Source organism: Orcinus orca, chromosome 18 (genome assembly GCF_937001465.1).
Source record: "Orcinus orca chromosome 18, mOrcOrc1.1, whole genome shotgun sequence".
In the NCBI taxonomy this organism is placed as follows: domain Eukaryota; kingdom Metazoa; phylum Chordata; class Mammalia; order Artiodactyla; family Delphinidae; genus Orcinus; species Orcinus orca.
In genome coordinates, this window is record NC_064576.1 from 27,954,399 (window position 1) to 27,967,571 (window position 13,173).

General features: G+C 37.7%; 1 protein-coding gene across 18 annotated transcripts in view; it reads right to left on the bottom strand.

The window, feature by feature from the left end:
* Nucleotides 1-13,173, bottom strand: part of SCEL (sciellin) — a 140,942-nt gene that overhangs the window by 25,506 nt on the left and 102,263 nt on the right. For 16 of the 18 annotated variants that reach the window (XR_007472993.1, XM_049700982.1, XM_049700991.1 and 13 more), the window contains one exon: nucleotides 1,266-1,328. The exons of the other annotated variants lie outside the window; for them this stretch is intronic. Coding sequence is in view for 15 of the 16 variants with exons in the window: in XM_049700982.1 (XP_049556939.1) it covers nucleotides 1,266-1,328 (63 nt within the window). In the remaining variant the exon portion in view is untranslated. The remainder of the gene's footprint in view (nucleotides 1-1,265; nucleotides 1,329-13,173) is intronic. 18 annotated transcript variants of the gene reach the window in all.

Consider the following 13,173-nt stretch of genomic DNA (forward strand, 5'->3'; position numbering starts at 1 on the left):
CAACAAAGGCAACAAAAATAGGCAACAAAGAACTGACAATGACCAAGAACTAAGGTTAATGTCTGGGGATTCCTGATGGAATGTCCTCTGGTCAAGAATGAACAACCTTCCAGTGCAGGCCTCCGTGAAGCCCGGCCATGCTACCATTCCTGTCCTTGAATTTCCATTTCCTCATTAATCTTTCCAATAAAACCCTGTTTCATGAGAAAGCCTAACTCAAACTGAAACACCTCTCAAGTCATATTCAGTGAAAAGTTCCTTAATTATACCTCCTCATTTACTTGTCATTTTTTAATCTGGATCATTTCCAAATAATATTTGAATGAGCTTGGTTAATTGTAAGCCCAATACTGTTCCCAAAATAGTGGATCCTACTGAAAATGTATCCTCCCTCATTCTATCAGAGGCTTGCTTGGGATCACAAAAAGAGAAGGCAGAGGATGATTTGGGGAATTAAGGGAACAGAAAGAAACTACCTACCTCTTATATGCAAGAGCCTTTAAGAGATATGAAAAACAGACCAAACATTGAGCCAGCTCTTTTCCTACTTTTCTACTCTCTTCACTTGATATCAACAATATCATTTCTTTACATAAACTTTTTTTTTTTTTTTCTTTTAAACAGAAAAGGCAGCTGTATCTTAGGAAGGTTAAAAATAGAAACTTATTGCTTCTAGGGTCCTCCCATGTGTTGGGAGAAGAATTGCTAAACATGGAAGACTTTTAAAATTCTTTCCTAATTTAAACAATCTGTAACAACAATGAAGTATAGCTTCTATCCTAACCTTCGTTGTAAAAGAAACAAAGTACAACAGTTTTAAAGCTGGTATTCTCTGTGATGTAAAGAAATTCCAAAATTAGGTCCTGTTTTGCGGCTGTGATGAATTTGTGCATTCTTTTAGCACTACGTATCCAAGGAAGAGATTCCCAGAGTGCTTTCTGCACCGCTGAAAACCTACCAAGCAACAGTAAGTAAAAATAAATCTTCACAGCCCATGTGCAGAGCACTGAATTTCCATGATGCCTTTTACAGTAAGCCATTGAACAGCAGGCCCTTAGTCAGAAATTCCAACAGAATTCAAATTTTGCTAACTTTTTTCCAAATCAGTTATTAAGTACCCTGTATATTGTTTTTCATATTCATATGGTGTTTATATTTAAATATCACAGTACAGTTCAACTTCTCAGAAAATCTTTCAAGGTTATATAATTTATGAAGGCTCATATGGAATTCATAAGAAAAATGTAAATTATAATAAGCCTTACCTTTCATTTTTACTCTTAGACATACTGGAATTTACTTCAATTAAATTTTCTAGGTCCTGGTCTCTATAGGAAAAAAAATATTTTATATATATATATATATATGATGTAATTACATACAATTTTAGGAAATAAACATTAGAATAAAAAATTTTTAGATCAGTACAAAAATTTAAACATAGTTATTTGTGGTCTTTAAGAATATGGACATTGAAAATCTGACATCGAACCATATGTCCTATGCAACTCAAGTATGAGCATGGATTACGTTATGAGAGAGAAATAAAGAACTAATTTTTTGGAAGGTTTGAGAAATCTGGTCTGAAAAGAAACAACTGATTGATATTCACATTCGGCTAACTTTGAATGAATACTTACTTTGCATCACAAAGTACTAACTTGTGTATTTCCACGTGGGTTATCTCATTCAGATCTCACAAAATCTTGCAGGACAGCATATGGGGCTCAGAACGGCTAAGTGAATTTTCCAAGGTCAATTGACTAATTTGTAAAAGAGTCAAGGCTTGAGGCTGAGCCACCTGCCCATCTGAAATCAACTCTTAAATATTTAATTAGAGCCTTCATTCCAGCTTTTTGCATGACAGAAATATGAGAAGTCAACCCCAAATTTGAATAAACAATTCATAATGTGGAGGATAAATGGGACAATTACATTCTTAAATCATGGGCTACAATAATGATTTGACACACCTTCATGAGATACAATATTCTCTGGTATGTTATATATATATATATTAATTATTTATATATTTGCTATTACGCTGGTAGTTCTTAATTTTTTTCCATGAGTTTGGAAAAGCCTTGTCACCAATGCTATTGGTTAGCAGGATGGTTTAGGAGTCAGAGCAAGGCCATTTCTTCTCCTACTTTCTTGGGCAAGTTAGTCAACCTTTCTAAGCTTCCTTTTGTAAACTAGGATAATAATATCTAATTTCATAAGGTTGCAGTGAGAATAAATGAGTTAATGTAAATAAAATTTATAGGCACAATGACTACAGTTGTGACTGAACTGAGTAAGAATAAATAAGTGATAATTAACAGAAGTGTAGTGACACAGCACTAGGCACTATGGATTCCAGAATTCTGAGGGACTATATTTTCATTTTTATTTCTGCCCTAACTTTCACATCTTTAGAGTTAACTCCTGTTTTCATAAATCTCCCTTTTCCAGTCCTGAATAGCAGATTTCAAGTAAGGTTCTTTTACAGAGAATCAGTGTAGGGACTCTGACTCACAAAATTAATATTGATAAGGATGAATAATAACATAAAAGTCCTCATATTTATGTGGGATGAGATTTAATACTCCTTTTATATAACATCCAAGCCATCAATAAGTGATAAATATGCTAATTAAGCAGCATTCCATAGCTACACTTAAACCTCACATTTAAAATACTAGCTGCGGGCCTGGGAGATCAGGAGGCAGGCAGGAGGGGCCCTCCAGGAGGAGCGGGAGAGGAGTGGAGGTTCATTGCCACACCCACTCAGTCCTGGGGAGGCTGCTGAGCTCCTAGGCCATCCCCTGCCCTCCAAAGCCCCCTCCAGGCTGCGTGGGTCTTTGGGGGCATAGGACGGAGGCTGGGGAGATCAAGAGAGGCAGGAGGGAGGGGCCCTCCGAGGCTGGAGGAGGAGGAGAGGAGAGGAGGGCATTTGCCCCTCCTACTCAAGCCCAGAAAGCCTGCTGGGCTCCCAGGTGAGGCCCCCTGCCATCTGAGACCAGGGGTGGGGGGCACGCCTGGGCCCCTTCTGTTCCTTGAGCCTAAGCCTCACCCACCACAGCCCCCAGGGCCTTTTCCAGCCCTGTGGGTCCTGAGCATTGGCCCTGCCCACCATCCAAACCTTGCCCTTGCGTAGGCCCTGCCCTCCATAGCCAAGGCCTTTTTTTTTTTTTTCTTTTCCCCCCTCCTCTTTTTTACTATTGTGGTACTGATGTACCTTCTGGTTGTTGATTCAACTATCTTTTTATTTTATATTCTCCTAACATATCTGTTAGTTTCCTAGTCTAATGTTATTTATTTTTTACTCTGTTTTTTTCTTTATTTTTTGCTGCCCCAGGTGGCTTGTGGGGTCTTGGTTCACAAGCCCGGGGCCAAAGCTCCTGCAGTGGGAGCTCTGAGTCCAAACCACTGGACTAACAGAGAAAGACCCCAGGGAATATTCATTGGAGTGAGGTCTCACGGAGTTCCGCATCTCAGCACCAAGACCCAGCTCTAGCCAATAGCCTACAAACTCCAGTGTTGGAAGCCTCAGGCTAAACAACCAGTAAGACAGGAACACAATCCTACTCAAAAAAAAAAAAAAAAAGAAAAAAGAGACGGTAAAAAAATATGCCACAGATGAAAGAACAAGGTATAAACCTACAAGACCAAATAAATGAAGAGGAAATAGGCAATCTACCTGAAAAAGAATTCAGAGTAATGATATTAAAGATGATCCAGAATCTCAGAAATAGAATGGAGGCATGGATTGAGAAAATATGAGAAACGTTTAACAAAGACCTAGAGAACTAAAGAACAAACAAACAGAGATGAACAACACAATAACTGCAATGAAAAATACACTAGAAGGAATCAATAACAGAATAACTAAGGCAGAAGAATGAATAAGTGAGCTGGATGACAAAATGGTGGAAATAACTGCTGAGGAGCAGAATACAGAAAAAAGAATGAAAAGAAGTGAAGACAATCTCAGAGACCTCTGGGACAACACTAAATGCACCAACATTCAAATTATAGGGGTCCCAGAAGAAGAAGAGAAAAAGAAAGGGTCTGAGAAAATATTTGAAGAGATTAGAGTTGAAAACTTCCCTAACATGGGAAAGGAAATAGTCACCCAAGTCAGGAAGCACAGAGTCCCAGACAGGATAAACCCTAGGAAAAACACATCAAGACACATATTAATCAAACTAACAAAAATTAAATTCAAAGAAAAATATTAAAAACAGCAAGGGAAAAGCAACAAATAACATACAAAGGAATCTCCATAAAGTTATCAGCTGATTTTTCAGCAGAAACTCTGCAGGCCAGAAGGGAGTGGCAGGATATACTTAAAGTGATGAAAGAGCAAAAACCTACAACCAAGATTACTCTACCCAGCAAGGATCACATTCAGATTCGATGGAGAAATCAAAAGCTTTTCAGACAAGCAAAGGCTAAGAGAATTCAGCACCACCAGACAAGCTTTACAACAAATGTTAAAGGAACTTCTCTAGGTGGTAAACACAGCAGAAGAAAAAGACCCACAAAAACAAACTCAAAACAATTAAGAAAATGTTAATAGGAACATACATATTGATAATAACCTTGAATGTAAATGGATTAAATGCCCCAACCAAAGGAGAGAGACTGGCTGAATGGATACAAAAACAAGACCCATATATATGCTGTCTATAATAGACCCACTTCAGACCTAGGGACACGTACAGACTGAAAGTGAGGGGATGGAAAAAGATATTCCATGCAAATGGAAATCGAAAGAAAACTGGAGTAGCAATACTCATATCAGATAAAATAGACTTTAAGATAAAGGCTGTTACAAGAGATAAGGAGGGACACTACATAATGATCAAAGGATCAATCCAAGAAGAAGATATAACAATTATAAATGTTTATGAACACAAAATAGGAGCACCTCAATACATAAGGCAAATTTAACAACCATGAAAGGAGGAATCAACAGTAACACAATAATAGTAGGGGACTTTAACACTCCACTTACGCCAATGGACAGATCATCCAAACAGAAAATAAATAAGGAAACACAAGCTTTAAATGACACAGTAGACCAGATAGACCTAATTGATATTTATAGAACATTCCACCGAAAAGTGGCAGATTACACTTTCTCTCAGTTGCTGATGGAACATTCTCCAGGATAGATCACATCTTGGGTCACAAATCAAGCCTTAGAAAACTTAAGAAAACTGAAATCGTATCAAGCATCTTTTCTGACCACAATGCTTTGAGACTGGAAATCAATTACAGGAAAAAAACTGTAAATAACACAAATACATGGAGGCTAAACAGTGCGTTACTAAATAACCAAGAGATCACTGAAGAAATCAAAGAAGAAATAAAATAATACATAGAAACAAATGACAACGAAAACACAATGACCCAAAACCTATGGGACACAGCAAAAGCAGTTCTAAGAGGGAAGTATATAACAATACAATCTCACCTCAAGAAACAAGAAAAATCCCATAAACAATATAAGCCTACACTTAAAAGAGAAAGAAGAACAAAGAAAACCCAAAGTCAGTACAAGGAAAGAAATCATAAAGATCAGAGCAGAAATAAATGAAATAGAAACGAAGAAAACAATAGCAAAGATCAATAAAACTAAAAGCTGGTTCTTTGAGAAGATAAACAAAATTGATAAACCTTTAGCCAGACTCAACAAGAAAAAAAGGGAGAAGACTCAGATCAACAGAATTAGAAATGAAATAGAAGTATCAACTGACACTGCAGAAATACAAAGGATCATGAGAGATTACTACAAACAACTATATGCCGATAAAATGGACAACCTGGAAAAAATGGACAAATTCTTGGAAAGGTACAATTTTCCAAGACTGAATCAGGAAGAATTAGAAAATATAAACAGACCTATCACAAGTAATGAAATTGAAACCATAATTAAAAATCTTACAACAAACAAAAGTTCAGGACCAGATGGCTTCACAGGTGAATTCTATCAAACATTTAGAGAAGAGCTAACACCCATCCTTCTCAAACTCTTCCAAAAAATTGCAGAGGGAGAAACACTCCCAAGTTCATTCTACAAAGCCACAATCACCCTGATACCAAAATCAGAAAAAGATATCACAAAAAAGGAAAATTATACACCAATATCATTGATGAACATAGATGCGAAAATCCTGAACAAAATACTAGCAAACAGAATCCAATAGCACATTAAAAGGATCATACACCATGATCAAGTGGGATTTATCCCAGGGATGCAAGGATTCTTCAGTATACGCAAATCAGTCAATGTGATACACCACATTTACAAATTAAGGAATAAAAACCAAATGATCATCTCAATAGATGCAGAAAAAGCTTTTGACGAAATTCAACACCGATTTATGATAAAAGCTCTCCAGAAAATGGGTATAGAGGGAACTTACCTAAACATAATAAAGTCCATATATGACAAAGCCACAGCAAGCATCATACTCAATGGTGAAAAACTGAAAGCATTTCCATAAGATCAGGAACAAGACAAGGATGTCCATTCTTGCCACTTTTACTCAACATAGTTTTGGAAGTCCTAGCCACAGCAATCAGAGAGGAAAAAGAAATAAAAGGAATACAAATTGGAAAAGAAAAAGTAAAATTGTCACTGTTTGTTGATGGTATGATACCATACGTAGAAAATCCTAAAGATGCCACCAAAAAACTACTAGAACTAATCAATGAATTCGGTAAGGTTGCAGGATACAAAATTAATGCACAGACATCTCAGGCATTCCTATACACCAACAACGAAAAATCAGAAAGAGAATTTAAGGAAACACTCCCATTTACCATTGCAAGAAAAAGAATAAAATACCTAGGAATAAACCTGCCTAAGGAGACAAAAGACCTGTATGCAGAAAACTATAAGACACTGATGAAAGAAATTAAAGATGATACAAACAGATGGAGAGATATACCATGTTCTTAGATTGGAAGAATCAACAATGAGAAAATGACTATACTACCCAAAGCAATCTACAGATTCAATGCAATCCCTATGAAATGACCAATGGCATTCTTCACAGAACTAGAACAAAAAACTTCACAATTTGTATGGAAACACAAAAGACCCTGAATAGCCAAAGCAATCTTGAGAAAGAAAAGCAGAGTTGGAGGAATCAGGGTCCCCGACTTCAAACTATACCACAAACCTACAGTAATCAAGACAATATGCTACTGGCACAAAAACAGAAATATAGATCAATGGAACAGGATAGAAAGCCCAGAGATAAACCCACACACATATGGTCACCTACTTTATGATAAAGGAGGCACGAATATATGATGGAGAAAAGACAGCATCTTCAATAGCGGTGTTGGGAAAACAGGACAGTTACATGTAAAAGAATGAAATTAGAACACTACCTAACACTATATACAAAAATAAACTCCAAATGGATTAAAGACTTAAATGTAAGACCAGACGCTATAAAAATCTTAGAGGAAAACATAGGAAAAACACCCGTTGACATAAACCACAGCAAGATCTTTTTTGACCCACCTCCTAGAGTAATGGAAATAAAAACAAAAATAAACAAATGGGACTTAATTAAACTTAAAAGCTTTTGCACAGCAAAGGAAACCATAAACAAGACAAAAATACAACCCACAGAATGGGAGAAAATATGAGCAAATGAAACAACAGACAAAGGATTAGTCTCTAAAATATACAAACAGCTCATGGAGCTCATTACCAAAAACCCAAACAATCCAGTTAAAAAATGGGCAGAAGACCTAAATAGACATTTCACCAGGAAGACATACAAATGGCCAAGAGGCATATGAAAAGATGCTCAACATCACTAATTATTAGAGAAATGCAAATCAAAAGTACAATGAGGTATCACCTCTACCTGTCAGAATGGCCATTATCAAAAAATCTAGAAACAGTAAATGCTGGAAAGGGTGTGGAGAAAAGGCAACTCTTCTGCACTGTTGGTGGGAATGTAAATTGATACAACCACTATGAAAAACAGTATGGAGGTTCCTTAAAAAACTAAAAATAGAACTACCATATGACCCAGCAATCCCACTACTAGGCATATACCTTGAGAAAACCATAATTCAAAAAGAGTCATGTACCACAGTATTCATTGCAGCACTATTTTCAATAGCCAAGACATGGAAGCAGCCTAAGTGTCCATCGACAGATGAACGGGTAAAGAAGATGTGGCTCATATATACATTGGAATATTACTCAGCCATAAAAAGAAACGAAATTGAGTTATTTGTAGTGAGGTGGGTGGACCTAGAGTCCGTCATACAGAGTGAAGTAAGTCAGAAAGAGAAAAACAAATACTGTATGCTAACACATATATATGGAATCTAAAAAAAAAAAAAATTGGTATCGATGAACCTAGTTGTAGGGCAGGAATAAAGAGGTAGACATAGAGAATGGACTTGAGGACATGGGGTGGGAGGGTGAAGCTGGGGCAAAGTGAGAGTAACATCAACATATATATACTACCGAATGTAAAATAGTTGGCTGGTGGGAAGCAGCAGCATAGCACAGGGAGATCAGCTCGGTGCTTTGTGTCCATCTATAGGGGTGGGATAGGGAAGATGGGAGGGAGGCTCAAGAGGGAGGGGATATGGGGACATGTGTATGCATATGGCTTATTCGCTTTGTTGTGCAACAGAAACTAACACAGTATTGTGAAGCAGCTGTACTCCAATAAAGATCTATTAAAAACAAAACAAAACAAAATAAAATACTAGCTGCACATCTTTTAAAATGTAGAAATTAGTTAAATTATTTTTTAATGTGAGTTATAGTAGAAAATATGCCCATTAATATACGTAAAAAGTACAGGATTTCAGAAGTAGCTCATAAGTATCAAAATCATTTGATTCTGCAGTCTGAATGATGTAAAATTCAAAACTGACTTCTTCAACAGAACTACTAGAACTGTGTGAGGAGACCTCCCAGATCGCATCTTTCAAATCTAGAAACAGAGACAGCAGGCTTTGCGTTCACCTAACCCGTGGTGGTCCTTCCCTATTACTAGAGTCACCTTCTTGACCTCAGGGGTTACCATACTATCTTAATAGCCTGAGCATTAAATGATCCTCCCCTTAACATTTTAAAATACAATAGTACTTTACCAAATACTTGGGGATAATGGAATAAAAATTAAGTGGATTATCATGATATTCCATAATCCAGTTTCCCAGGAATGCCAAACAGGGACGGTTGGCAATGGCAAACAGTGAGAGATCACCAGGAAATGTGAATTTTGGGGAATTAGAATTCTGTCCCAGGAAGTGATTCTCCCTCCAAAGCTAACCTTGGATGAACTGAGTGACATTTTTTAAGGAAGCTGGTGCTTTTCATTATGACTTGAGAGTAAAATCACATTACCATGCCTAACATGGCCTTGCACACAGTAGCTGCTCCAAAAATACTTGTGGCATTAAATTAATTTAAATTCTCTTTTTTCCCCTTCTCTGGTAGAAATCTATGCTACCTTACCCAGCTCTGGGAAAAGACCTGAAAGGGACCCCAAGGGAAAGATATTAGACCCTGAACCTTTATGGCAGTCAGCTTCGGCCACATCTAGGTACAGAGTGTGCACAATAACCTCTCAGAAAAAGTTCAGAAGAGACAGTGATGGACATTTCACCTCCATTTGCGTCAATCACCTAGAACCTGCCTTATTTCACCACTGAATTGCACATATTTCTTTCCTTTTTTTCACACAGCTCCCAACCAGGGCTTTGTTTCCTTATTTTGGGACATTTCCTTAGGGGTTGAATTTTGCCCTCCCACCAAATTTCTATGTTGAAGTCCTAACGCCAGAAAAAATCGAGTTCAAATGAAGTCATTAGGGTGGGCCCTAATCCAATATGATTGGTAGCTTTATTAGGCTCAGATACACACACAGATGGATAACAATGTGAAGACAGAGGGTAAAGACAGCCCTCTACCAGCCAAGGAGAGAGGCCTGGAATAGATCCTTCCCTCTGGACCTTCAGAAGGAGCCAACCCTACTGACATACTGATCTTGGATTTCTAGCTTCCAGACGGTGAGAAAATTAATTTCTCTTTTAAGCCACCCAGGCTGTGGTTCTTGTTATGGCAGCCCTAGCAACCAAATACACATTTGCTTCTGCCCTCATGACATGGTTATGTTTAGTTTCTCAGCCTGATGCTGGATGCCCTCACCTGCTCTGACACTTTCCACTCCTGGCTGCTGCAGATACTGCATCTTTGATCTGCCTATACCACCCCACCTCCTCACGCCCAGCACCCAAGTCTTTTGGACCCTAGCTATTGTGAGGGAGAGCAGAAATGGATTTAGATCTAAGCAGGGAGGAGAAACCAGAATCCTGCAAATCCAACCACTGTAGGTAGATAACTCAAAATTGGAACGTCTGCTTGCCTTCAAAGAAGCACACTCCCAAAGGAATATAATTGTGAATCATTGAGTAAACCATGTTATTAGGGGGTTCACAGAATTTTTGCTGTTTTTATTAAACAGTGCCACACATCAAGTTTGGTAGAATGGATTATAAGATTTTATTCTGAATATTTTATACTAATATTTAAAGCAAAATTAAAAGTTCCAGATCATGAAAAGTACAAAATGTGGATTTACTCTGGTTGTTCACCCTGATTGATGTCATCCGCTAGATTTGGAGATCCAATAAAAGAAGTTCAGATTGCCCATAAACTTCCCAAGTTGAAGAATGTAAAAATAAATTTTTATTCTTTAATTAAGACTACATCTATCTTATCGTGTCTTTTACACTGTGGTAGAAGATGAAGAGCTGTCAGTCAAAGTGTGAAAAATAGATTTTTATAGAAGCCCAGCCAAATGCTGCAGGGTCAAACAAAGGCTTGATTCCAAACCTTTTCTGTGGCAGTTCAGTGGAAGACCTTATAATTTTGTGATTTTATGAGCAGTTGGAATTAACTTCAAGAAAAACCACCAGTTCTCTGTGGATACAGAGAGAAATGCTAAAAAGAAATTTTGTTAACCATAGCAACTGAAAATGCTTTTCTTTACATAGACTACACAATGTTTGGGAGAAGATATGAGTTATCTGTTATGTAGAGTCATAGCATACATTTTGAATATGAGCATTTATCTATGTTATAATCATGTAAATTATTTTCTACTGCCCCATTAAGGAATATAATACTCCCTTGCAGAGCAGATTAAAGGAAAAAATAGAGATTCTGGGGACCAAGGCTTATTATGTCTCTTATAACACAACTTTTCCTAGGATATGCTCTACATGAGAGAAAGTTATCAGCTCACTCCCAACTGCTCTTCCTCTCTTATGAAGGTGTGGGAGGTATTTATCAAATGCTGCAATATGTTTCTCTCTCTCCAGCTCACTTACATCGTTTTCGCAGAGTATCAAACACATTTGCAAAATTAAAAACCTCCATACAGAAAATTTACTATGGTACTTCTTTTATGCCAAGAACTAAAACTAAGGCTTTAAGCTTTAGTTCAAAGGAATATTTATCTCTCTGAAGGGAGTGTAGAATACAGTGAGATAACTGCTATAATTCTTCAACTCTACTGAATTTGCAAAATGGTCCCAGCTTTACATATTTTCATAATTTGTTCAATGAGGGAGTCTTAAAGATTTTATATTAAAGAAATTAACAGGTCCATAGAGAAAATGATCAATTTAGGTATTTTAAATATAAGATGTGACCAAGAATTTCAGTGGCTCTAATTCACCATGGTTCATTGAGATTATGTTTCAAAATAGAGTTTTTGGCTTAAGCAAGGAGACCAGTCATAGGATATCAGATCCATCAGCCTAGTTTCACTCATGGGGCTCAGAGTGTTAGAGTTATAAGGCAATGGGCTTTGTCTAGTTGGATGATCACAGGTCTTGATTAGTTTTGAAATTTAGCTTGTAACTCAAAGAATATTTATTAAGCACCTAATACGTGCCAAGCATTGTGCCATGAATTGTAGATAAAGACATGAGCAAGACAGATCCAATCTTTGCCCTTAAAAAATCCAATAGTGGATGAGAGATTATTAAATAATAATGCCAAGAGACAAATATCATAGGACAGAAGAACAGAGAGCTTGAGAACATCCAGAATGACCTGATGCAGAAGTGATGGGTCAGGTTGGGCTTCCCAGAGCCTGAGTAAAAGACACCTAAGCTGACACCTAAAGGATAAGTAGCAGTTATCCATGCAGCAACGATGACAGAGGAGCGAGGCGTGCTCATGTCAGGGGGTGTGTGGGTGGGCTTTGCTTGTGGGTGGAGCATAGGGAATGGGGCTGGGGAGGCCTGTGGAGGCAACATCATGGTAAGCTTTGGAAACCAGGTTAAGGGGTACACTGTTGTCCAGTGGCAATGTGAAGCCACTGGAGGATTTCATCAGAGGAAGGACAGGATCAGATTTGTGTTTTAAGAAGATCACTCTACAGCATGGCAGACAGATTGAAGGGCAGAAGGTACCAGAGACAGCAGAGGGACCAGTGAGGAGACTTAACAGTAAGCTGGGCCATAGTAGCAGTTGGGATGATGAAATGTCTCGGTTCCTGAGATAACTAGGAGAAGCATCCACAGTGACCTACTGATTATGGGGAATGAAGCAATGGAAGGAGTCAAGGTTACCTCCCACCTCCAGCATTCTGTCTTGAGCAGAAGTATGAGAAATATTCAATAGGAAGATAGGAAGGAAACTTCTTATTGGGATATTAACAAGGTATGTCTTAGCAAAGAGGAAGCCCTTATAAAGATGGCCGTATAATACTACAAATAGTTCAGAATATTTTTTTTGCTTTAGATAAAGGTTGCCTTTTCTAACTGTAAAGACCTGTATCACTAGATGTTTTTCAATCTTTACGTGGGAGCAGCAGTTTATAGGCTACCGATAATTGAATATCCCCCTTTAATGTTGGTTCATGAAAATGTGAAACTGTCATTGCTAAAATTCACAGTTTCTCCCTGAATAAATGAAAATTCTGTACACATCTGCATTTGCTCAAGTTGTTGTGTTCCTAGAAAGAGCTCAGGGACACCTGCTTACATTCTGATCCATGACTGAAATTTATTCCACCCCTAACTGTGAATTAAATATACAGCTGCTGGAAATGTCAGCAAAGTCACATAAAAGGAACTCTGATTCACTGCTGTTATACTATTAAATAATCAGTGCTC